Source organism: Geotrypetes seraphini, chromosome 15, assembly GCF_902459505.1.
Source record: "Geotrypetes seraphini chromosome 15, aGeoSer1.1, whole genome shotgun sequence".
Lineage (NCBI taxonomy): Eukaryota > Metazoa > Chordata > Amphibia > Gymnophiona > Dermophiidae > Geotrypetes > Geotrypetes seraphini.
In genome coordinates this window covers 201,314-226,656 of record NC_047098.1, presented here as the reverse complement: position 1 = coordinate 226,656, position 25,343 = coordinate 201,314, and the positions used below count along the sequence as shown (strand labels likewise).

Genomic DNA, 25,343 nt, shown 5'->3' with positions numbered 1-25,343 from the left:
GTGAAGAAAGTGAGCTACCAGTTCTCTCACCTTGTCACTGCTGACACTGTCACTAGGAGATGGCATGGATAACAAAACTTCAAGCCCAGTCGTTAGGGGCCACTTTCCTGTTCCACTGGGTTGCTTCACAATGTCCGGATTGTAGACAATGCAGATATGCACTCCAGGTGTTCCTCGAATGTCAAATGATGTAGCACCTGGTGGCCTAGATCTGGAACAGAGACATCAGTCACTGAATGTGTCCCCATACTTGATTTTATATTTATTTCATCTTTATCTTTGAAAATTGGAAGCTGACAGGTTGACAGAGGTATTCTAGCTATCCTCAAAGTCATGAAAATGTCTCCCAACCCTTAACAGAGAATCATTTTATTTTTAAGGCTGAAAGGGTAGGCCAGTTTTAGGTCACTCTTACTCCTTCTGCCCCATAGGCTCTGAATTTTGTCTCTGCTATATCCTAACCTAATCTAATTTTGGTCACCCAGGTCAAAGAAATGTATCAGATTTGTCTGACAAGACCTACCTCTAGTGAATCCATGTTGCCTCTAATCCTGCAATCCACAGGATTCCAGAAACTTGACCACTCTCTGTTTTAAAAGCGTTTCCATTAATTTGCTTACCCCAGAAGTCAGACTTACTGGCCTGTAATTCCCTACTTCTTCCTTACTTCCACTTTTGTGCAGAGGGACCACATAGTCCTCCGATACCACTCCTGACTCTAGAGACTCATTGAAAAGGTCAGTCAGCGGAGCTACTAGAACTTCCCTACATTCCTTCAGCAACCTGGGATGTACACCATCAGGCCCCATCGTTTTGTCTACTTTTATTTTAGCTATCTGCTCACGAACACAACCCTCTGAAAATCGATCAGGGTCTATTATTCCTCCATCCCTTTATACCCCATTCTCATCAAAAAAATCATCCAAGTCAAAAACACCTAGAACAAGACCTTTTGGACATGGGAGGGACCAGCAAAGTGATGAACTGGACACCCAGACATGGCAACAGAGTAGTTGGGCACCTTACAGGTCACTGCTGTGAACTTCACAAAATAGGTGCCACTTAAACATCTCACCAGAACTCCCTTATGGTGAACCCCCCAAAAGCCCTTATGGCTGCAGGTGCCACCTATATGGCAGTACAGTAGGGTGTTTTGGGGGGTGAACATGTTTCACCATGAATGCAGTGGTTAGAGTGGCTTATGGGCCTGGGTCCTCCTCTCTATGGTTCACTAGCTCACCCCCCAGGCTACATAAGATACCTTTGTACAGCTCTACTAGGCTTTCCTATGCCAGGTACTGATGTTCTTGAGGCAGGTATGTATGTTTTTATTTTTATTTTTCCTTCCCCCGAAGCCTCCTCGACCTACACGCCCTCCTCAAATCTATCAGCGGCGTTTTCCACCAAAGCAGGCTCATGCTACTCATCAGCCTGTCAAGAGGCAGCATCCACAGAAGCAGCAAAAGCCTCAGCCGTCTGCTGTACCTAAGGCTCCTCAGCCTTTTTGACTGTCTGGAACAGAGCATAAACCTTTGTCGTTCTGCCCTTTCCCGTTTTTCCCCCTATCGGAGGTCATCTCCACCATTTTTACCACCGGTGGATGACGGTTACTACCGACCTCTGGGTCCTTTCCATCATCAGGGAGGGATACTCTCTTCATTTCCATCAAGTTTCTCCGGAACATCCTCCAAGAGAGTATCCTTCCAATCCCTCCCAGACCACCCTTCTTCTTCAGGAAGCTCAAGCTCTACTTCAGCTTCAAGCTATCGAGCCAGTTCCTCTGGCTCAGCAGAACAAGGGTTTTTACTCCCGTTACTTCCTTGTTCCAAAGAAGACGGGCGATCTGAGACCTATTTTGGATCTCAGGGTGCTCAACAAACTTCTAGTCAGAGAAAAAATTTTGCATGTTGACCTTGACATCTCTTTATCCCCTCCTCGAGCAGAACGACTGGTTATGCTATTTGGATCTCAAGGAGGCCTACACACACATTCCCATTCATCTGGCCTCCCATCAGTACCTCAGATTTCGGGTGGGAAATCTGCATTATCAGTACAGAGTACTCCCTTTCGGTCTGGCCTCGTCTCCCAGAGTATTCTCCAAATGCCTGGTAGTGGTGGCCGCAGCTCTCAGGAACCATGGTCTTCAAGTATTTCCATACCTCAACGACTGGCTCATCAAAGATTCCACGTCTCAAGAAGTTGTCGTAGCGACCCAACGGACTATCTGGTTCCTGCAAAGTCTGGGATTCGAAATCAACTTTCCCAAATCCCATCTGCAACCGTCTGACTCTTCAATTCATCGGAGCTGTTCTGGACACAGCCCAACTTAGAGCATTCCTTCCTCAACAATGTCTGGAAGCTCTTCTCCATCTTTGTCATTCAGTGTCCTGTCGCCCATCCATCTCGGCGAGACACATGATGGTTCTTCCACAGTACACGTGACTCCTTTTGCCAGACTTCACCTCAGAATACCTCAGTGGACCCTGGCATCTTAATGGACGCAGGTTTCCGACTCTCTGACTCGACACATCCAGGTCACTCCTGCTCTGACACAGTCTCTTTGCTGGTGGATGCTCTCTTCCAATCTATCCAGAGGCTTACTTTTTCATACACCCCCTCATCAGAAAGTTCTCACGACAGATTCTTCAACTTACGCTTGGGGGGTTCATCTAGATGGTCTCCATACTCAAGGCTATTGGACCTCTATGGATCGTCAATGTCACATCAATCTGCTGGAACTCAGGGCGATTTTCCACGCTCTCAATGCTTTTCAGCATCTTCTTCACGACCGTGTAGTCCTCATTCGAACGGACAATCAGGTCGCCGTGTATTATATCAACAAACAGGGAGGCACGGGATCTGCCTCCCTCTGTCAGGAAGCTCTGAAAGTTTGGGATTGGGGCATTCGCCACAACACCTTCCTCAAAGCTGTCTACATTCAGGGGGCGGACAACTTGAGTCGTCTTCTGCAGCCTCACGAATGGACTCTCCTTTCCACGCCCCTTCATCACATTTTCTCTCAGTGGGGGATGCCTCAGATAGACCTCTTTGCAGCCCCCCACAACTACAAACTGCCTCAGTTCTGCTCCAGGATGTACACTCCTTATCGCCTCGAGGCAGATGCTTTTCTTCTGGACTGGATGAATCTCTTTCTATATGCGTTTCCTCCTTTCCCCTAATTCAAAAGATGCTGGTCAAGCTGAAGACCGACCATGCCACCATGATTCTGGTTGCTCCTCGGTGGCCCAGACAACCCTGGTACTCCCTTCTCTTTCAACTCAGCAGCAGGGAGCCATACCTTTTACAAGTTTTTCCCTTTCTGCTTACACAGCATCAGGGATCACTGCTTCATCCCAACCTGCAGTCTCTACACCTGACAGCTTGGTTCCTCTCAACATAGCTCCTTTCCAGTTTTCTCAATCTGTGAGGGATGTTGGAAGCTTCACAGAAGCCTACTACTAGACAATGCTATCACCAAAAATGGACTAGATTTTCTACTTGGTGTTTTTCTCATCATAAGGAGCCTCAACATTCCTCCTTATCTTCAGTTTTGGACTATCTTTTGCACCTTTCTCATTCTGGCCTCAAGTCTACATCGATACGAGTCCATCTTAGTGCAATTACTGCTTTCCATCAGCCTATTGAAGGGAAACCCCTCTCTGCTCATCCTGTGGTTTCCAGATTCATGAAAGGACTTTTCAATGTCAATTCTCCTCTCAAACCGCCTCCTGTGGTTTGGGACCTCAATATTGTTCTTACTCAGCTGATGAAACCTCCATTTGAACCAACTGACAATGCTCATCTGAAGTATCTCACTTGGAAAGTGGTGTTTCTCATTGGCCTCACTTCTGCTCGACGAGTCAATGAGCTCCAGGCGTTAGTTGCGGATCCACCTTTTACAGTGTTCCATCATGACAAGGTGGTTCTTCGCACTCATCCGAAATTCCTTCCTAAGGTAGTCTCGGAATTTCATCTCAACCAATCCATTGTTTTTTCCAAAGCATCATTCTCATCCTGGAGAAGTTGCTCTTCATACTCTGGACTGTAAACGTGCTTTGGCTTTCTACTTGGAATGCACCAAACCACACAGAACTGCTCCTCAACTTTTTGTCTCCTTTGATCTGAACAAGTTGGGACATCCTATTTCTAAGTGTACCATCTCCAATTGGATGGCGGCCTGTATGTCTTTCTGCTATGCCCAGGCTGGATTACCTCTTCACAGTAAAGTCATAGCCCATAAGGTCAGAGCAATGGCAGCTTCTGTAGCTTTCCTCAGATCCACACCTATTGAGGAAATTTATAGAGCTGCTACTTGGTCCTCGGTTCATACCTTCACTTCTCACTATTGTCTGGATACTTTCTCCAGACGGAATAGACTGTTTGGCCAAACAGTATTGCAAAATTTATTCTCCTAAGTTGCCAACTCTCCCACCATCCCATTTTGGTTAGCTTAGAGGTCACCCACTTGTGAGAATACCTGCCTGCTTGTCCTTACTTACTGTAACAGTTGTTATCCAGGGACAGCAGGCAGCTATTCTCACATCCCACCCACCTTCCCGGGTTGGCTTCTCTGCTGGCTATCTGAACTGAGGAGACGAGCCCTGCGCTGGGCAGGAAGGCACTTGTGCATGCGCGGTGCGGGCGACTCGAAACTTCGAGTTTCTTCAAGCACGTCTGCTTGTGAGGCGTCCGCATCGAGGCTCCGTCGGATGACGTCACTCACTTGTGAGAATAGCTGCCTGCTGTCCCTGGATAACAACTGTTACGGTAAGTAACTATGCTTTTTCTCTGTCTCCTACTTTTTATGTACCTAAATTTAAGAGTTTAGTATAAATATAGACATTTAGCCCTAACAAATTTCCAAAGAAATCAGTTTACAAGGGGTCGCTGAAAAGTTCTCAGCCCAACCAAGAAGAGAATGATGTGGAGCCATAAAACTTACAAGTTATTCTTTACTTTTTGTTTCATTTCATATCATTGAAATGGGAAGTGTCAAGAAAAATGTGGAATAAGTTGTAAGTTTCATGGCTTCACATCATTCTTTTCTTGGTTGGGCTGAGAACTTTTCAGCAGCCCCTCGTAGAAGCATAACCCTCAAAGTTAGGGGCTAAATCCTTGGTTTTTCAAATCTAAATTCTGTGTAATTTCAGAGCAGGTTTTCCTGATCTTACAAAATGCACCTCTTTGCTAATATATTCAAGCAGAAACTGACCATATCAAGCCCCAACATGTACTAATCTGAAGCACAGCAAGGCAGTTTGGAGCTTGAGGCTGTAAACTGTTACAGAAGCAATTCACTGTATGTGCCAGGAAGAAAGATATAGAACTCTGAGTTCCAAAAAGCATGTGATCAGCCATCTCCCAAACTGCAAAGGATTTATTGCCTGTTTGTCATTGCTTCCATTGCAAAGAAATAGAAGAATGGAGGGGGGGGGGGAAGGAGAGGAGAGTAACCTGCAGAGAGCAGCAGATACATCCCTAATGACCCTGGAATTGGTAGCTTGGAATGTTTTTGCTATTTGGGATTGGTAAAAGCAGTTAGTGTAGCTGGGTTTAAAAAATGTTTAGACAAGTTCCTGATGTCAATAGTGCCATTGCATGCCCTGGGATCGGTAGCATGGTATTTGTCCTGTGACCTGGATTGGCCACTGTTGGAAACAGGCTAGATGGACCATTGGTCTGACCCAGGATGGCTATTCTTATGTTCCCATGTGCATCATTTTGACACCCAGTCTCCCAAGGTCCTCTTGCAAATTTTCACAATCCTCTTGTGATCTAACAATTTTGAATAGCTTTGTGTCATCAGTAACTTTAAATGACTTCTAGCAGGTCACCCTGACCTCAAGGAGCCCAGTTTAAGCAACCTTTAAGCACCGAGTGTCCTATTGTAAAGTGTGTGTTTAACACAAGGAGCAAATGTGTCCCGACACAGACAGTTACTGCTGAAACATGTTAGACTTACTAAAATCATCTGCAGGGCAGGAGAAGAATCACCCATTGTGTATTTAAAGGCTGCTTTCTTAACAGATTTTATTGATTTGACAGCCACTGGTGGGTCCCTTTGGCTACTCCTTTTCCGAGATTTACATCTACCTCCAGTGCATACTTCCTGGTTAAGGAACAGCCTGGCCTTCAGATATGGACTTGTAGATACATGAGCGTGCACTCTGAAGAGCCAGGAACACATCAACAGGTTACGCTCGGTGGGAAGCGAGCCTTTTGTAAAACTGATACTCAGCGCAAGTTATGGGCTAAGAACAAAACCAAGTGTTTGGCTCACGTCTCGTCAGCTAACCACAATTTTCTCTGATGTTTAACCAGTTATCACTGCTGAAAATTCTCAGCTAGCATTGGAAAAAAGCCACCAATGATGGGGGTATTTGGTGGGGTGGGGGGGCATGACGGTCCAAGTCCCAATAATCAGAACTTAAGGAGCCAGGCTTAGTGTTCAAATTAGACCATGGCAGATGAGGTTCAATGTGGATAAGTGCAAAGTGATGCATGTCGGGAACAAAAATTTCATGCACGAATACAGGATGTCCAGGGCGGTACTTAGAGAGACCTCCCAGGAAAGGTACTTGGGAGTTCTGATCGACAAGTCCAAGAAGCCATCTGCACAATGCGCTGTGGCAGCGAAAAGGGCGAACAGAATGCTAGGAATGATCACGAACAGATCAGAGAAGGTTATCATGCTGCTGTACCGGGTCATGGTGCGCCCTCACCTGGAGTACTGCATCCAGCACTGGTCGCCGTACATGAAGAAGGACACGGTACTACTCGAAAGGGTCCAGAGAAGAGCAACTAAAATGGTTAAGGGGCTGGAGGAGTTGCCGTACAGTGAGAGATTAGAGAAACTGGGCCTCTTCTCCCTTGAAAAGAGGAGACTGAGAGGGAACATGATCGAAACATTCAAAATACAGAAGGGAATAGACTTAGTAGAGAAAGACAGACTGTTCACCCTCTCCAAGGTAGGGAGAACAAGAGGACATTCTCTAAAGTTGAAAGGGGATAGATTCCGTACAAACGTAAGGAAGTTCTTCTTCACCCAGAGAGTGGTAGAAAACTGGAACGCTCTTCCGGAGTCTGTCATAGGGGAAAACACCTTTCAGGGTTTCAAGACAAAGTTGGACAAGTTCCTGCTGAACTGGTGAGACTGGACTCATTTGGAGCACTGGTCTTGACTTTGGGGCCACCGTGTGAGCGGACTGCTGGGCAGGATGGACCATTGGTCTGACCCAGCAGCGGCAATTCATATGTTCTTATGTCATAAAAAACAGAGACATATTTGCCCACTATGTTATGGCCGATTAAGTCTGAAAGTTGCCTTAACCGGCCCTCTGCTAGCTGGAAATAGCCTGGCCTGGTTAGTGACCAAATCCAGGCGAGCTGAAGCATCTTCTGGGAGGAGTCTGAGCAGGATACAACAGCACATGTGGAGTTCCTAGTTTGGCGATGCAAAAACATACAGCTACAATTTAACCTATCAGACTTTGCACCTGCTCTGAGTTTTAAAATATTTGATATATCGATTAGCTAAGCAAAAGACCAAAGCAGTTTACAAGAATAATCCACAAATTTTAAAACAGAAAAGAACTCCAATAAAATAGGAAAGATTAACAGCCACTCATCCATATTTAAAAAAAAACCAAAAAAAACCCCATCAAATCCAAGCAATCAATTCCAGACATTCTGGTCCAATCAATCTAGACTGAAAGATAATTTAAAAAGCTTTAAGCTGCATCTTAAAATTCTGCAAAGATTCCTTGTTCCACTGAGCTAGTGGCAAATCATTCCAAAGCACTGGTGTCAGATAAAAGAATGCACAGTCTCTTGTACAAGCTAAGGGGACATGTTAGCATTTAGCACATCTTAGTAAAAGACACCCTAAGTGAGCTGAGAAACAAGCAGCACAATCATTCAACAATTTATCTACTACCAACAGAAGGAAATATTTTTTTCACTCAGAGAATAGTTAAGCTCTGGAATGCATTGACAGTTAATGTAGCTGTTTTTAAAAAAGGTTTGGACAAGTTCCTGGAGGAAAAGTCCATAGACAGACATGGGGAAGCCATTGCATGCCCTGGATCGGTGGCATGGAATGTTACTATTATTTGGGGTTTTACCAGGTATTTGTGACCTGGATTAGCCACTGTGGAAACAGATCAACCACTGGTCTGACCCAGTAAGGCTATTCGTATGTTCTTAAGCTCTTCCTAACAATCTAATTGCTGAATTTCATAGGATTTGCAGATGTTTCAACCAAACAGATGTTAAAACAGCATAAACATGGGCTTTGGAGAAGAAATTGTGTTTGCCTCATTTCTGTTCAAAATCATTGGATGCAGCATAAAACTTAACTTTTGAGGCTGCTAAGTTCCTTACTTGGTTCCACTTCTTTGTACTGTACTTGCTTTCAATATCTGCTCCTTACACTTTTATATATTTTTTTTAATTTACAATATTTATTACTCAGTATCCACTGCTATATAGTGTGAAGCGCTTGCAATTTTCAATAAAATAAAATTTTGTAAAATATTCACTCTTCAATCTACAGTTGTAAGTGAAGTATAATAACCTACTTAAAATATAAAAATAAATCTTAAAAACAGAATACTAAAAGAGCAATACAAATATATTAAGATAGTAGCAAAATTCACTTCTTTCTTGTGCAAGTGTGGACGGAGCTTTCAGGACACACCTATTTTTCCTGCAGCCTTGTACTGTATACAAAGCTCCACAATGCTGGTCTTTTGTTACATTTCTTTTAAATTTTGAATGGCCGACTTACACATCTATTTTCTGCCAAGCGCCCATCTGGATAAGGTGCCTGGAGCTCTCTTTGGAACATGGCAAGCGTTAGCAGTAAATCTGAGACTGAGCTCATACTTGACATGTACTGGCTTAGGAGGGAGGTTCATTCCGGTCATAGTATGCACAATACTAACCCCTTTGGTGAAACTGTTCCCCACACACACCCTGTGCAAGCAGGACTGCATTTGTGCTGCTTTGGAGCTTTTCACCATAACCAGGTGACTTGCAATGCATTTTTTAAATGCTGTATGCAAGTTCTATTGTGTTTGTCTGTTTGACCTTTTTTTACAGATTCAATTGTTGTATCCCACCTTGTGTAGTCGGTTAATAAATCAAGAATTGATATAAAAATATCCCTTGGGTTGTGCAAGTTATTTGAAAATGCATTCCTAAATGAATGAAGAATTTCCAAAATCAGTTTCCTGAAGCTCTTACTGCACTATTTCTCCTAAAGTTGAAATCGCCCTTTTTCCAAAGCTCTGCCAAATCAGAGAAGACGATTCTTCTTACCCGTATACATCTACGGTCATTTTTGTCCCTACTACACAGGTAGCGTAAGTGGCTTGTTGCCACGAGATCTGGATCGTCCTCTTCTCAGACATGTTGCCACCTTGCCTTGCACTCACCCTCTGTCTGCCCTGCTAGGGTGAGGCAGCTTTACTAGCCCTTCCCCTGGCTCCGAGGTGGATTCTTTAACTCAATTAACACCTTTCTGCCTGGGAAGGTTTTGTGTATAGGGTGAGATAACAAATACCACTGCTGTTCCTTCCTAGGAAGGCTGCTGATCTGCACAAAGCCACTGCCAGGCTTTTGCTTTCTCCAAAATATTGATTTTTCTCTTTCAGCTTTCCTCCCCTTTTTCTTTTCTGCCTGTCCACTCAAATCTCGCCCTTTTTCTCACACTTCTCCTATCGTACTTTTTAAAGTTTCAGCCACCTATCAACTTTCCATGTCCTCTCAGCCCCTAGTTCTCCCATTTCCCATCTCACTCTTTTCCCAGTCTGCTATTTCCTTCTTTTGACTCTCCATTACTACATTTCTACCACTGTACTCACTGTTCATCTTCCTCTTCTACATAGTTCACCACTTCCAGCATCCCCTTCCCTCCCTCTCTCTACTCTTGTTCCTGTCCCTTTCTCTCCATCTCCCAGCATCTACTTATCCACCTCTCTTTCCTCATGCGTTCCCATAGGTCCATCTCTCCTCCACTCTCCCCTGGTCCATTTCTTTCTCTCTTTTCTGTTGTTCTTCTTCCCTCCTCCCTTAATGCTGAACAATGGGATGGAAAAAAAGAGATGTTAATTTTCTCTTTCCTTTCCATCCCCAGACCTAACATTTATTCCTATCTCCCATATTTCTCTCTGCCTTCCTCCTTTCCCCAGATCTTCCTTTCTCTTTCCAACTACCCTACCCTTCCATCCTATATCTCTCCCTCCCTCTGCGCCACCCCAAGATCCACCATCTTTCTGAACTGTCTTCACTTCAAGTATCTCTTTCTCCCTTCCTTTGCACCATCCCTTTCTCTTATCACCGATGAGATTGGCTTTGAGGCATTGGTGGAATGAGGCATTATGACATCACAATCTCAGCTCTGGAATGTTGCTACTCTTTGGGTTTCTGTCTGGTACCTGGGTTAGCCACTGTTGGAAGCAGAATACTGGGCTTGATGGACCTTCGGTCTGTCCCAGTACGGCAATTGTTATATTCTCATGTGAGCCAAGTATAGGACAGTCAAGCCATAGTGACATCACTGATGAAGTTGGTTCTTAGGCATTGGTGGAATGAGGCATTATGACATCACAATCTCAGCTCTGGAATGTTGCTACTCTTTGGGTTTCTTCCAGGTACTTGAGACCTGGGTTGGCCACTGTTGGAAACAGGATACTGGGCTTCCTTCCTTCGGGCTGGCAACAGGCCACACCCCAGCAGGGCACATGGACTTCAGTAGTCCCCCATAAAGTTCTCTTCACTGAGCCCTGATAGCACAAGCAAGAGTCTAATTTCAGATAAGGGTTAATCCTAGTGATACCAGTTCATTTACCTGCCACATACAGGTACCATCAGGTTCCTGCTCCTTAGAGCTGACTGCAGGGAACAAAATGTTGCTGTGTCTGTTTTTATTTACTTTTTTGGTAGAACAAAAAGAATTTGCACTCAGATCTCACAGCACACTCCCCACAACCCTGTACTCCCCAGCAATGCCACATGTTTCAAGGGTCTGATAACAACAGGGCTTGAGTTTCAAACAGGGAAAGAGAAACAAAACCCAAAAAACCTCTCTTCCACCAAAAAATAGCCAACATGACTTCAGTAGTCCCCTTCTAGCAGCTTGCTCGTAAATCCTGTCAGCAACTAATTCTTTCAACTGGAATTGCTTTTCAAAGTTCTGTAACAGCCCCATCCCTTTGGAATTCTGCACCCAATTTTCTGAGAGGATATGCCTTTAAACTCCTTTAAAAGTAACTTGAAAACCTTTGTGTTCAAAGATGCCTTTGGACTATGATCGTACTTTTAAGGGCGCCTCATTCTTTTTAGTGGTATTTTAATCTTGCTGCGCTTTCAGCTGCGTTGTTTTCCCTCTCTTTTGTCTTACGCTTCTCCCTTCTTTTCTTTTAAAATATTGTAGTTCTTCCCTTATCCCTTTATCTTTGTGATTTATTTCTGTCTATTGTTATTCGTCTTTTGGGTTTTTGAATTAAGATATGTTTCCCTAATTTATCTTTGTAAACTGCCTTGTAAGCTGATTTGGTGGTATATCAAATTTTAATGAAACTTGATATCTCACTCTTTCTCAATTCAAACGAGAAAGAAAGGAAAATTAAAAAAAAAAAAACTCAAGCAAAACAAACAGTCTACCAAGGTCAGGTTCACCTCCATGTCCTCAACAGGCTTTGGCTCTGGACCAGTAATCTCAATGTTTTCAATCCCCTCACATAGCTCCTCAGGGCTCTGTCATTCCATGGGGCCAGCGAAGTTACTTACCTGTAACGGGAGTTCTCCATGGACAGCAGGATAAGTCAGCCACACTTTTGGTGATGCCATGCCAGGCGTCTGGCTGCTATGGCTACTCCAGCTGTGCGGGTCGAGGTTTCGAATGCGTCGAAGGTCTCTCTTATCATATGTTTTCCGCATTCTTCCATGTCCTGCAGTATGGGAGCTATGCAGGCTTTTCCCTCCGGGTGTAGAGTGTCCAGGGTTTCCTCTACTCTCCTCCGGAGGGCATCGTTATACACGGTCAGGTGGAATAAGTGGGTATCAATTTTTGCATTGAGCATGGAGCCATGGTAGACCTTTTTTGCAGTGGAATCCAGGATCCTGTGTTCCTTGCCCAGGGGATCGTTGGCATGAGGGCGGTTGCTCTTCGCTTTTTTGAGTGCAGATTCCACTATGATAGAATGGTGAGGGAGCTGTGGTTTGTCAAAGCCTGGTGCCTCACTGATCTGGTATTTTTGGTCCAGTTTCTTGGACACAGCGGTGCCTGACATTGGGGTCTTCCAGATCTCGTCCCGGCGATCTAGTAGCAACTTGTGGGCTGGTAGTATTGCTGTGGCCTTTTGCACTTGCAGGTATTTTAGCAGTCCCGGCACTTCGTTTGTCGCCTCTCGCTCCAGTGTTGGAGCAAGTGCTAGGCGGGTGGCCACCTTCTGGAGGAACTTGGGATAGGTGAGGTCTTCTGCGGGAGTGTCAGATTGTGCTGTCCCATTTGCAGGCTCAGTGTCTGGAGTCTCCCCAGTTGCTGATGCGTGTGGGCTGCTTTTTGTTGAGGCATAGCTTGGCTGGTAGCACTCACTCTGGTCGGAGGCGTAGCCGCCTGTGGTCGGTGAGTGAGATGCCGCTGTCTGTGCTCCATGCCTCCCTGCCGGTGATGGTTGCCGCACTTGTTCTGCATTTTGTGCTGGACTTCCCATCAGCTTTTGTGAGATGAATCTGCTGAATAGATTAAATAGTTGTTAGTGGTCCATGGTGGCGACTGGTTGGTCGGGGGCACTGGCGCTGTGTTGGCGGGACCTGCCCCTGCTTCTGGCTCCGTGGTGGTGTCTGTGCCGTCTCGGCGAGACTGAAGAGGCAGAGGAGGAGGAGGTGGAGGAAGAAGATGAAGTTGTCCTGTATCGTTTCCTTCTTTTTCCCTGTTTGCAACTTTGGTGATTGTTGTTTTTGGCATCTTGGCTGGTTTGCTGGGCAGAGTCAGTGCTCATGCTTGAAAAAGCACTGTCTTTAGGCTGTGCAGCTTTTAGGTGTAGCTGTGCCTTTAAGGGGGCGGATCCCGACGTGCTGACGTCATCGGGAGTTGGAATCGGAGCAGAGAGTGATCTTGGGCTGCAGGCAGCATGGCGCCGTGCTGTATCGGCGCATGGCACTGTCGGAGCACTGGGGCAAGCAGGCGGAGGGGATAGGAGACCCTCGGCCGCTGCCATTGTGGTTTCTGCTCCCGCGGGTGGCCCGATCCTCGGGGCAGCCGTCGGGGGGGCTCTCGGCAGGCCCGACAGTGGCCCGATCCTCTGGGCAGCCATCGGGGAGACCTTCGGTGAGCCGGAAAGTGGCCCGATCCTCGGGGCAGCCGGTGGGGATGCTTTTAGCAGTCCGGACAGCTTCAGGAGCAGTCTGCCTTGCCGTTGCTGATCGTTTTCAGGCTGCAGGTGAGTCGGGTCTGCGGCTGGGAGTCCCGGGGAAGCTCTTGCTGGAGGCGGGTGTGCCGGAGGGGTTTTTGTAGTTTGCTGGGTTTTTTCCTTCCTCCGTTGGTCTTCTCCCGAGTTCTGTAGAGAATGGAGCCGGTTTCTTCGAGCCCTCGGGGACATTTTTAGGCATTGAGGGAAGGCAGTCATGAGGTGAGCCTCCCCAAGGCAACGGACACACACCTCGTGGGGGTTCGTGGAGCTCATTTTTCTTTTACAGTCTGGGCATTTCTTGAATCCAGGTTTTGCTGCTGGTTTTTCTGTTCTTTCTGCCATCGTTTTCTCTTCTTTTTTTTTTTTTTTACTTTTCTTCTTCTTTTGGATGGAGAGCGTGATCCGTCCGTGAGGGCGGATGAACTAAACTGGATTAAATGAGGGACAGCACAGGTATATATAGGGCTACCTGCACATGCTCAGATGAGGCTCCCAAAGCCTCACCTGAGCTCTGGGAGAGCAAATCCGAATTGGGGACGTAGATGATGTCACCAAAAGTGGGGCTGACTTATACTGCTTGTCCATGGAGAATTCCTTTATCTGCTGTTTGTCCTGGAGAGCTTTTAGCAGCAACTGTTCCTTTACTGCTCTGCTTAGTTTCTGCAAGCTGGGCCTAAGTTTTCCAGGGCCAAGAGGGAAGCAGGCTTCAGCTCCCTCTGGCTCCCCCCTGTGGCCACCCAGGAGATTTTCCTGCTCTTTCACAGAAGGGATCTGTCTGAGTACTGGTTGGGGGAATAAGCAGCTCTGAATGTATTAGGCTTATTCCTATCATGTGTCTGTCCTTTGCTGCTGCTTTCTTTCTCTGGGTGACAGGGCTGACTGCAATATCTGAATTGCAGCCTATCTGTAGCCTTTTTCTCAGAATATTGTAGTTCTCACCTTTCTACCTTTTGTTCACATTTTAAACGTCTTTGAATGTATTAACTACACTAAAAGATACCCTGTAATTTTAAGTTTGTATTTTAGTCAATGTAAGTTTTATGATTCCTGTGCACCGCTTAGAAGCCTGATTAGGTGGTATAAGAAATTCTAAATAAACTTGAATTGTCATAATATCCATGACTGCCTTTACACACGAGGATTGTTCATAAGTCATAGCAACTATTTATTTTCTCAAAAATGCACCAACACTGGAAATCTAATATATACATTTGAAAGTGTGTGACATATACTTCTTAATGTTGTCACCAGCGGTCTCTGATAGGGGAGAAGCAAAAAAACCATGACATTTGAAATCATTGTTTTGTTATGGCAAACAGTGAACAACCAAGTACAAATTGTATTTTGAATTGCACAGGGAAATAGTGATCATGAATGAGGAATGGTGTGACATGGTGAAATCTTTTTGTTATTACTAAGTATCCCGATAAGTGTTCAATACTGATTGAAGACATCCTATAAGAGTTTGAGACCTGAGAAATGCACAAACTATTCCGATTTGACACAACACACAAAAACATGGCTTCACAAACAGGAATGGAGATTTGGAAGAACCAGAACAATTTTCAGACTGTGTTTTTGAGGAGCTAGCTAAATAAAAGGTAGACATAGCGATGGGGCCAGATGGCATACGCCTGAGGATACTGGAGGAATTTAGGAAAGTTCTGGTGGCTCTGCTGGCTGACCTTTTCAAAGCTTTACTAGAGGACAAGAAGGGTGGATGTGGTCCTGCTCCACAAAAGTAGAAGGCCAGTAAGTCTGACTTAAATTGATGGAAACCCATTTAAAACAAAAAACAGTGAAGTTTCTGGAATAAAATGGATTACAGTACAGTACTCACAAACATCCAACAATTCTGAGTGAGTTACAATAGAACATACATAATTAATGTAAAAATCACAAACAAACAATGCACACAACCAATATCTCAGCCCTCTTCCTGATACATCTCCAAATCCAACCCCTACTACCTGAAATCTTCTCCTCCCCCAACTCACAAATCCCTTCCCAGGGCCTACCTTTAAAAGTTATTTGGTACCTAGTAGGGTTTGGCATGAGTGATCCCCAGTAGCCCCTGTTCTTGCCAAGCCAGATTCAAAATGGTGCCAGTGAGTCCTGTGGTAGTTTTGAGGTAATATCACTAAGGGTCAGGTTTCATATAAGAGCAGCAATAAGATACTACTGCTGGGGGGCTCACAGGTGATTGGGTGGGATCTGTGGTTGAGGGATGGGGACGTCTGGCTATGGAGGATTCATTAGGGAACTCGGATGTGTAGAGCACTTCTGGATTAGAGGAAGTTACCTATGGGTTGAGAATTGTCAGGGGGGGATTTGTTTGAGGGTTTGGTACTGGCATTCCAGGGGAATGAGGATGGGCAGCTTTCCACGACTAGCCCCTTTAAGATGCAGGCCAGGAGCACTGGCTAGTGACTTTGTAGCCCTATGATACCAGGGTGGTAGAAAATTTTCAGGCAGCCTATTTACCCAGGTAAATCACTTTTGAAAACTTCTTACCTTGTGATCCTTCAGTCCATCATGCGCTGGGATTTCTTATCTTTTCTCCTGTCATTTTTTCCTCACCATCTTTACAAGAGACAATTGTTTCACCTCTTCTTTGTTTAAGGTTCATCATGGGCAGAAGATATGTCGGAGAACTGAGTCCGCTCAAAGCCCAACACAAGGGAGTTGAGGGAAATATTCCATCCCACTATTGCAGAAGAAAAGAGAGAGAGGGTCAGTTGACTAGTGATGGTGAGCAAGTCAGTATACATCAGCTGTAGCAGGTTATTAATGGGGCAGGTCTCCAACTGGCTTCAGGCAGCTTGAGAAGAGACAGATGGAGCTGCAAGCAGTCAACACGTGGATGAGGCGCTGGTGTGAGGAAGAAGGATTCCACTTCGTGCGCAACTGGACGACATTCTGGGGGAAGAGCAACCTATTCAGGAAAGACGGACTTCACCTCAGCAGAGATGGAATGGGGCTACTTGCAACCAACATCAAGAGAAAAGTTGAGAGGTTTTTAAACTAGGAAGAAGGGGAAAGCCGACAATCAACCGAGAATGAGAGTCGATGTTTTGGGAACCGGTATACCCGGAGGATACCGTGCAGGAAAATGGAGGGGAAGACTCGCCAGATCACAGACAAGACAGATCATAAGGGACACAAGAGGGAAGGACACTCAAGAAGGGAACAGGCTGCAAACTCAACCGAGAAAGAGAGGCAATGGTTCGGGAATTGGTATACCCGGAGGATACCGGGCAGGAAAATGGAGGGGAAGACTCAACAGATCGCAGACAAAAGGGACACAAGAGGGAAGGACACTCAAGAAGGGAACAGGCAGCAAACTCAACTGAGAAAGAGAGTCAATGGTCCGGGAACCGGTATACCCGGAGGATACCGGGCAGGAAAATGGAGGGGAAGACTCACCAGATCGCAGACGAGACATACCAAAAGGGACCAAGAGGGAAGGACACTCAAGGGAACAGGCTGCAAACTCAAGTGTTTGTACATGAACGCAAGGAGCCTTAGAAGTATGATGGGTGAATTAGAAGCTGTGGCACAAAAGGAAAATGTTGACATCATCGGCATCACGGAAACATGGTGGACCGATGAAAATGTCTGGGATAAGGTGCTACCGGGATACAGACTATACCGCAGAGACAGAGTGACTCATAAAGGAGGAGGCATTGCCATATACGTTAAAGAGGAAATTGAATCTACTGGAGAGAACATGCCACAACAGATGGATAAGTTAGAGTCTCTATAGGTCAAAATTCTGGGAGCTAATGGACTGGAAACGAGGATAGGCATCTACTACCGACCCTTAGGACAGTCCGAAGAAATTGATGAAGAAATGACGGATGAGATGAAACGCAACTGCAAGGGAGGCAATACAGTTATCATGGGCGATTTCAATTATCCGGAGATAGACTGGAACCTAGGCACCTCCGGCTGCAGTAGGGATGCTGTAGGTATTTACCGAAGAGGATATACACAGCATACCGGAACCCATTAGGCTATATGCTGCGAGTGAAAATGGGAAACTGACAGGGTTAACGGTCAGTCTAGAAGAGGTATGCAGGCAGATTGATAGGCTTAGGAGCGATAAATCCCCGGGACCGGATGGCATCCTTCCAAGGGTCATCAAAGAACTGAAAGGGACCATAGCTGAACTGTTTCAACTAATAGCCAATCTGTCAATCATATTGGGAAAGATTCCGGAGGACTGGAAGGTAGCGAATGTTACGCCAATCTTCAAAAAAGGATAGAGGGGAGACCCGGGAAACTACATACCGGTGAGTCTGACCTTGGTACCGGGAAAGATGGTAGAGGCGCTGATAAAGGACCGCATCATTGACCACCTTGACGGACATGGGCTGATGAGGACCAGCCAGCACGGTTTCAGCAAAGGCAGATCTTGTTTGACAAACTTGCTGCACTTCTTTGAGGGAGTAAACAGGCAGATAGACAATGGCGACTCGGTCGACATTGTATATCTGGACTTTCAGAAGGCGTTCAACAAGGTTCCGCATGAACGACTACTTCGAAAAATTGTGAGCTATGGAATTGAAGGAGAAATACTCACGTGGATTAAAAACTGGCTGGAGCATAGGAAACAGAGAGTGGGGGTAAATGGACAATACTCAGACTGGAAGAGCGTCACCAGTGGAGTGCTGCAGGGCTCGGTGCTTGGACCCATGCTCTTCAACATCTTTATAAATGATCTGGACATAGGTACGACGGGCTAGGTAATTACATTCGCAGACAATATGAAGTTATTCAGAGTAGTGAAGACGCAGGGAGATTGCGAAGATCTGCAACGTGACATAATCAGGCTCAAGGAAGGGCATCAACATGGCAGATGAGGTTCAACGTGGATAAGTGTAAAGTGATGCATGTCGATGACGAAAATCTCCTGCACAAATACAGGATGTCTGGGGCGGTACTTGGAAAGACCTCCCAGGAAAGGGACTTGGGAGTTCTGATCGACAAGTCGATGAAGCCGTCCACGCAATGTGCGGCGGTGGTGAAAAGGGCGAACAGAATGCTAGGAATGATAAAGAAGGGGATCATGAACAGATCGGAGAAGGTTATCATGCCGCTGTACTGGGCCATGGTGCGCCCTCATCTGGAGTACTGCGTACAGCACTGGTCGCTGTACATGAAGAAGGACATGGTACTACTCGAAAGGGTACAGAGAAGAGAACTAAGATGGTTAAAGGGTTGGAGGAGCTGCCGTACAGCAAAAGATTAGAGAAATTGGGCCTCTTCTCTCTCGAAAAGAGGAGATTGAGAGGGGACATGATCGAAACATTCAAGGTACTGAAGGGGATAGACTTAGTAGACAAGGACGGGTTGTTCACCCTCTCCAAGATAGGGAGAACAAGAGGGCACTCTCTAAAGTTGAAAGGGGATAGATTCCGTAGAAACGTAAAGAAGTTCTTCTTCACCCAGAGAGTAGTGGAGAGCTGGAACGTTCTTCCGGAGTCTGTCATAGGTGTAAACACCCTCCACGGATTCAAGGCAAAGCTAGATAAGTTCCTGCTGAACACGGACGTACGCAAATAGAGCTAGTCTCAGTTAGGGCGCTGGTCTTTGATCAGAAGGCCACCGCGTGAGTGGACTGCTGGTCTGACCCAGCAGCGGCAGTTCTTATGTTCTTATGTTCACTGTGCTCCTATTGAGTGGATTTTGTCTTGGATTTTTGTTTTTCCAGGGTTGTCCAGAATAGAGAATGACACAGGGACAGACAGGATCTATTTCCATCCCTATCCCTGTCTCTGTCCCATCCTTGCAGGTTTTGTCCTTATGTTCAAAAGCCTTGAACATTCATGATTTTAAAGTTTATGTTTACGTGTATTATAATTTTATGACTGCACTTTGGTTTAGCAACTGCACAGTTTAAAAAAGAAAGGAACGCCATTAAAAGAAAGAAAAGCAAAAGAAAAAAATTAAATCCAGAAATAAAATAAAAAATTAAAATCAAAGCTAAAGAATCCAAATAGTCCAAAGTGTTTGAGGCTTTTGCAGATGAGGACAAAGCTTGCAGGGATGGAGCAGGGTCAGAATTCACGGGGATGGGATGGAGACAGGGACAAATTAGCAGATGGTAGTCAGAAAAGACAGTATTGGAAAAAGTATTTCAGAATCTGAGGAGCAAGATACAGAGTTCCCATCTAAGCAATGATTTGATGTCCCAGTGCAATGCTGGTACCTCAGTCAGTCCAGGCCCAGACAATTATGAGCACTTTCCTCTCAGACAGTGTTAGGCGTTGCTTGGCCTTTGGTCGGAGTTTGGGAGGGCAAATGGAGAAGACTAAACCTCCTGGAAAAGTTGGCTGGGTTAATAGCAGTACAGAAGAGGAAATCTGCTGCAAAAGCATGTCTTTAAGTGTGGACAGAGAAGCAGCTGTCACGGCAAACTCAGCTCAGATTTCTCTCTGCTAATAAAAATTTCTCCCCAGGCAGGAGAACTTCTTCCTTGCCAGAGTTATCTATTTAGGATAGGATACAGATGCTCTAACTCCTAGTTAAAATGTGGTTTTCACATAGAATTTTTCTTTTTTCAACCATCTTTATTTTCTCTTCTTTATTAATTTCCAGGTACTTTAGTTAGATTGTGAGCCTTCGGGACAGTAAGAGAATTTTTTAAGTACCTTCTTACTTCTCATTTATAATCGTAATGTATATTTTCTTCAAACCGCTTAGAACCTAACGGATGTAGCGGTATATAAGAAATAAATTACATTACATTACTAAGCTAGCATACAATCTGAAGACTGTGAAGTCAAAGGCTTATTTGCCATATGGATGTTAAAACACACGAGTTAACCCAACGAAATAAGACCTATCCAGCGAAGTGCAATTTTTCTAAATGTTCTTACTTTTAGCTGCTTACAAAAAGATTTTTTTTTTTTTTTTTTTGGGGGGGGGTGTATTTTAGAGAAGTGGTTGGAAACCATTATGCATACAGAATTTTAAAAATACTTGTGGCTAACCTAATGTAGCAACCCTGAAATGTTGATAAATCACTTCCTTATTACCTGTAAGATAGTGCTACAGTTCCCTCAAGAGTTATTTATCTCAGGAGAGGGGGTACAGAAATACCCTTTCAGCAATTTTGAAGTCATTAAACTGACAATGGAATCTTCATTTATATACTAAATATGTGAGAGAAAGTTATTGCAATTTGTGTTCTCTCACAGGTGTTGAAGATGGCTGGTTTATGCTATCTTTTGGACGTCTATGTTTTATAAAAATGAGCCCCTTAACCTAAAGGGAGAGGAGGAGATAGTGGATGCTGTGAATAGGCAGACTGGATGGGCCATTTGGCCTTTATCTGCCATCATGTTTCTATAACCATAAAGCTCTATGACCTCACAATGCAAGTGTTAAGAGCCTTAGCTTATAACCATAATTCTTTATGACCTCATAATGCAGCTGTAAAAAGCCTTGGCGTGGCATAATAAAAAAAATCTAAGTCCGTTATGGGCCTAAGGTGCTAGTCGTCCAAAGTCGGTAGCATCTAAAGTCCATTCTCAAAAAACATGTCCAAAATATTTTTATGTGAGAATCGTCTAATTATATGTCCAGCCATTTGATCATCCAGACTGTCAAGTCGTCTATCTTTATACCGCATTCTCATCCAAAAAATCGTCCATGTCCAAAATGCCTAGAAGAAGACCTTTTGGATGTGAGAGGGGTCAGCAAAGTGATGGAATGGCCACTCAGACATGGCAACAAAGTAGTGAGGCACCTTACAGGGCACTCATGTGAACTTTACAAAAAGGGTGCCACATAAACATCTCACCAGAACTCCCTTATAAATCATGATGAGCCCCCCATAACACCCCTAAAACCTACTATACCCACCTGTCTACCACTCCAATAGCCCTTATAGCTGCAGGTGCCACCTATATGGCAATACAGTAGGGTTTGTGGAGGTTTTGGTGGCCTCACACTTTTCACCATGAATGCAGTGGTTAGAGTGGCTTATGGGCCTGGGTCCTCCTCTCTATGATTCACTAGCTCACCCCCAAACTACTTAAGCCACTTCTGTACAGCTCTACTAGGCTTTCCTATGACAGGTGCTGATGCTGTGGAGGCAGGTATGTACATTTTTATTCTGATTTTTAGGGAGGGGGGTGTCAGAGAACACTGGGGGAGTATGTGGGGGTCTGTACTTTATCCCTGCAGTGGTTATCTGGTCACTTTGGATACCTTCTGGGCATTTAGATCTGTTTTTAGATTGCCTAAGTCACAACATATAAGTTCCGTCTAGGCAGTCTCATCAAACTTTCGATTATCGCTGCAAGACGACTAAGTTTGATCAGCCCACATCCCGCCTAGCTCCCACCCTAACCACTCCTCAAAAAATGCCCCTTTTCGCTCTAGATGCACAGTGGCAGTCAAAAGGCCTAAGATGCTTCTAGATACATCTAAAACCCATTTGGATAATCAACACTTGGATGACCTGTCTTTTAGGTCATCCAAGTGCCAATTTAGGTCAGTTTTTAGATGTATTTTCATTTCAATTATGAACTTCTTAACCCTTAGGGAGAGGAGGAGATAGTGGATGCTGCAGATGGACCATTTGGCCTTTATTACCAGCTAACTTGGACGGAGGGTTACCAAAGTGGCATAGTAAAAGTCTTCGTCAGTGCCTGTTGTTTATTCCCCTAAAGTTGCACAAATGCTGTAGAGCTGTTGACAGGGATGTCACTCTGTATTAACAGTCCCTTGATGTGTCACAGCACAGAGGTCAAGGGATGCTTGTGATGCACGTGGCAGCGAGAGAGCTCCGCTCACATTACACCTTGTACCCCATTATAGAATGATGTACAGCTTCCTGCATTACATCAGTACACAAAAACATTTTTTGGCACTGCTAGTGGGTGACATGAGAGCAGAACAATGGCAGTCACCTTTGACAGGCAAGCATTGTCCAGAATCTCTGCCAAGGATGCTCTAGACTGCACTCTGAGCAAGTAACTGCACTATGTAGTGTTCTAACTGGTTTATACATCTCAACTCTGGCTGTGCTACCTGTTAACCATAACGACAAGCTCAGGTCATACAATGAGAATAACATAGGCATGCACTCATAGTATATAACAGCAACACTGGATCAGTCTTCTATATACAGAGTTGCTGTTCTCCGCAGATCAGCATCTGTTATGTGCTTCTGTGCATGGAATTGCTCTGTACATATAGTGGCCCATATCAGACCTGTAGCACATTTTTTTCTTTATTATCTGCAGAAGATGCAGGCCAGAAGGAGGCAGGAAGATAATAGCAGCTGGGAGAGCAGCAGAAGGTGTTTATCTATACTCTCCCATTAACGTAACTGGTTTTACAAAAGGCTTGGACAAGTTCCTGGAGGAAAAGTCCATAGTCTGCTAGACTTGGAGAAGCCGCTATTTTCCGTGGATCGGTGGCATGGATTGCTGCTACTATTTGGTTTTTTGCCAAGAACTTGTGACCTGGATTGGCCCCTGATAAGATGAGATATTGGGCTAGATGAACCATTGGTCTGATGTTCTTATTCTCCGCTCTCTTTCTCACTGACCCTGCCCCCGACATAATCCCTTTATCCTTCACTTCTTTTCTCATTTAGTTTTTGAATTTTATATGCTACTATTAGGCTTGCACCAGCAGTGCCAGTGTACAATCAATGTAGCATCCATTGCATGCAAATTTCTCTTCTGCATATTCATTTTGGATATCCTGCAACCTGACTGACTCAGGATCCCCAAGACAGGTTTGTAGTTGTTTCCTGACCATTTTTAACACGAGATTGGCTGAGTGACTCAGAGACTGGGAGACTGGACATCAAATTGGCAGATGGTGTTTAATGTGAGAAAGTGCACAGTATGACAAACCCAGCCCACGTGCTGTAAGATCCGGTGCAGAAGAGCTGACCAGATCAGCTCTAGAGAGCAGCTTGAGACTGACCTCCCTTGCCTATGCTATAGGAACAGTCAGGTTGATTATGAGCAGGCAGATACACAGCATTTGCATCCTGTCAGTACATCAGCTAGGGCAGCTAAAGCCAAGGTGGCTGTGCCTAAGACAGCACAGACAGGGGGGAGCTTGAGCTGAGACTGCCTGCTGTTGAACCAAAGCCCATCCCCCTCTACAGGCTGAAGGGGAGTGGCTTTGGCCTGGTTAAAGGCAGGCTGAAGGAAGAAGTGAGGGGAGTCGAGAGTGACTTAGCAGACATATTCAAGCAGGCTGAGGAAAGGTAGGAGCTTTGGCCAGACCAGGGAGATTCTGGAGTCTCAGACTGGTCCGTGGAAGAAAGTTGCCCGACTTCTAACTTCCAGGTTCTAGAGGCTTTGGAGGGAATGGAAATCCAGGAAGCCTGCCCTGTCTCAGAAAGCCAAGCAGAGCAAATGGATATTAGCTAAAGCCCTGAGTAACTGTGAAACAGCTGGGGGGGGGGGGGTCTTCTAGCCAAAGTATGCTCTATGTTTGCTCTGTGATTTTGAGTTTGGCATTATTTTTCTTTGCTAAGAAGCTTACTTACCTGGGCTTTTGCTGTCTGCCAATTCCATGTTTGGTTTGTACCAAAGAACTTTAAGCAAAGGAAGTGGTTTTGAAAGCTGGATAAATCACACTGGGTTTGCCGTTGCTCATAGCAATCAGAGCACACCGTTCAGCTGTGCTGTTTACCAATGGTTGCTACAGGAATCAGACAGCCTTATGCAAAATGTATTTACTGCTACTACATCTCGCTGGGTGCCTCAGAAAAGTGTAGTTAACGTAGGTTCTCCGTGGACAGCAGGATAGTCAGCCACATATGGGTGTTGTCCCAACACCTCCCAATTTGCGGATAAGCTCTCCAATAGCTCAGAGAGATTTTTTTTTTTTTCTCTCTGAGCACGTGCAGTGCCCGGGCCCCACTGGGCATGCCCGAGCCCTACCCATTTCCCCCTGCTTCCCCCTTTTGTAATATCTCACCGCAGTCAGGACTGAGATACATGACCTTATGCAACAAACTGAATGCTTGTTAATAAATAGTGCAGTGCTGGACTGAAGCTGGTTTAAAGCTCATGGCATTATCTGTGCTGTTTGCCAGAAGCACATGTTTTCTTTTGACTTTATTTTGGAAAGCTGATTTCTGTGAAAGCAGAATGTTATTTTCTTTATGCTATAGATTTAACCACTGGGGTCAGAATAAAGACTATTCCTGATTTTGAGAACTTTATGTCTGAGTTTGAATATTTTTGATGAATGCAGCCAATATTTATCTATGCTCCCACATCTAGGCAGTTGCCTAGAGCCAAGTAAAAATCCTGAAGATACCCCTGGTAGTAGGGGACACGTCAGATCGCTGGTTTTTGTCATCTTTCAACTCCGCTCTGAGGGGTGTTGGTGACAAAAGTGATGCATGTTGGAAAGAGGAACCTGAACTATAGCTATGTGATGCTGGGCTCTCTATTAGGAATCCCTGGCCAGGAAAAGGATCTAGGCGTCATCACTGAGGATACATTGAAACCCTCATCTCAGTGTATGGCGACAGGTAAGAAAGCAGATACAATGTTAAAAGTTAGGAAAGGAATGGAAATTGCTCTATGGTATGACCACACCTCGAATACGGCATGCATTTCTGGTCACCGTATCTCAAAAAAGATAGAGCAGAATTAGAAAGGGTACAGAGAAGGGCAATGAAAGTGATAAAAAGGATGGGTCGACTTCCCTATGAAGAAAGGCTTGGCTCAGGGGTGATACGATAGAGGTCTCTAAAATACTGAGTGGAGTGGAAAGGGTCGATGTGAATCGCTTGTTCACTCTTTCCAAAAATATTAGGACTAGGGGGAATGTGATGATTTAAAACAAACTGGATAAAATATTTCTTCACACATGTAATTTAACTCTGGAATTTGTTGCCTGAGGATGTGGTGAAAGCAATTAGCTTAGTAG

General features: G+C 45.0%; 2 protein-coding genes across 9 annotated transcripts in view; one reads left to right on the top strand and one right to left on the bottom strand.

Moving 5' to 3' along the window:
* LOC117348897 (protein-arginine deiminase type-3-like) overlaps nt 1-9,429 on the bottom strand; it is a 52,058-nt gene extending 42,629 nt beyond the window's left edge. For 2 of the 3 annotated variants that reach the window (XM_033921518.1, XM_033921519.1), the window contains exons 1-2: nt 9,322-9,429; nt 31-211 (exon numbers count right to left, since the gene is read on the bottom strand). In XM_033921518.1, the coding sequence (XP_033777409.1) occupies nt 31-211; nt 9,322-9,413 (273 nt within the window). In that variant the 5' untranslated portion in view covers nt 9,414-9,429. The remainder of the gene's footprint in view (nt 1-30; nt 212-9,321) is intronic. The other variant, XM_033921520.1, reaches the window with a different exon arrangement.
* LOC117348899 (protein-arginine deiminase type-2-like) overlaps nt 1-25,343 on the top strand; it is a 244,259-nt gene that overhangs the window by 104,173 nt on the left and 114,743 nt on the right. The window lies entirely within an intron of this gene.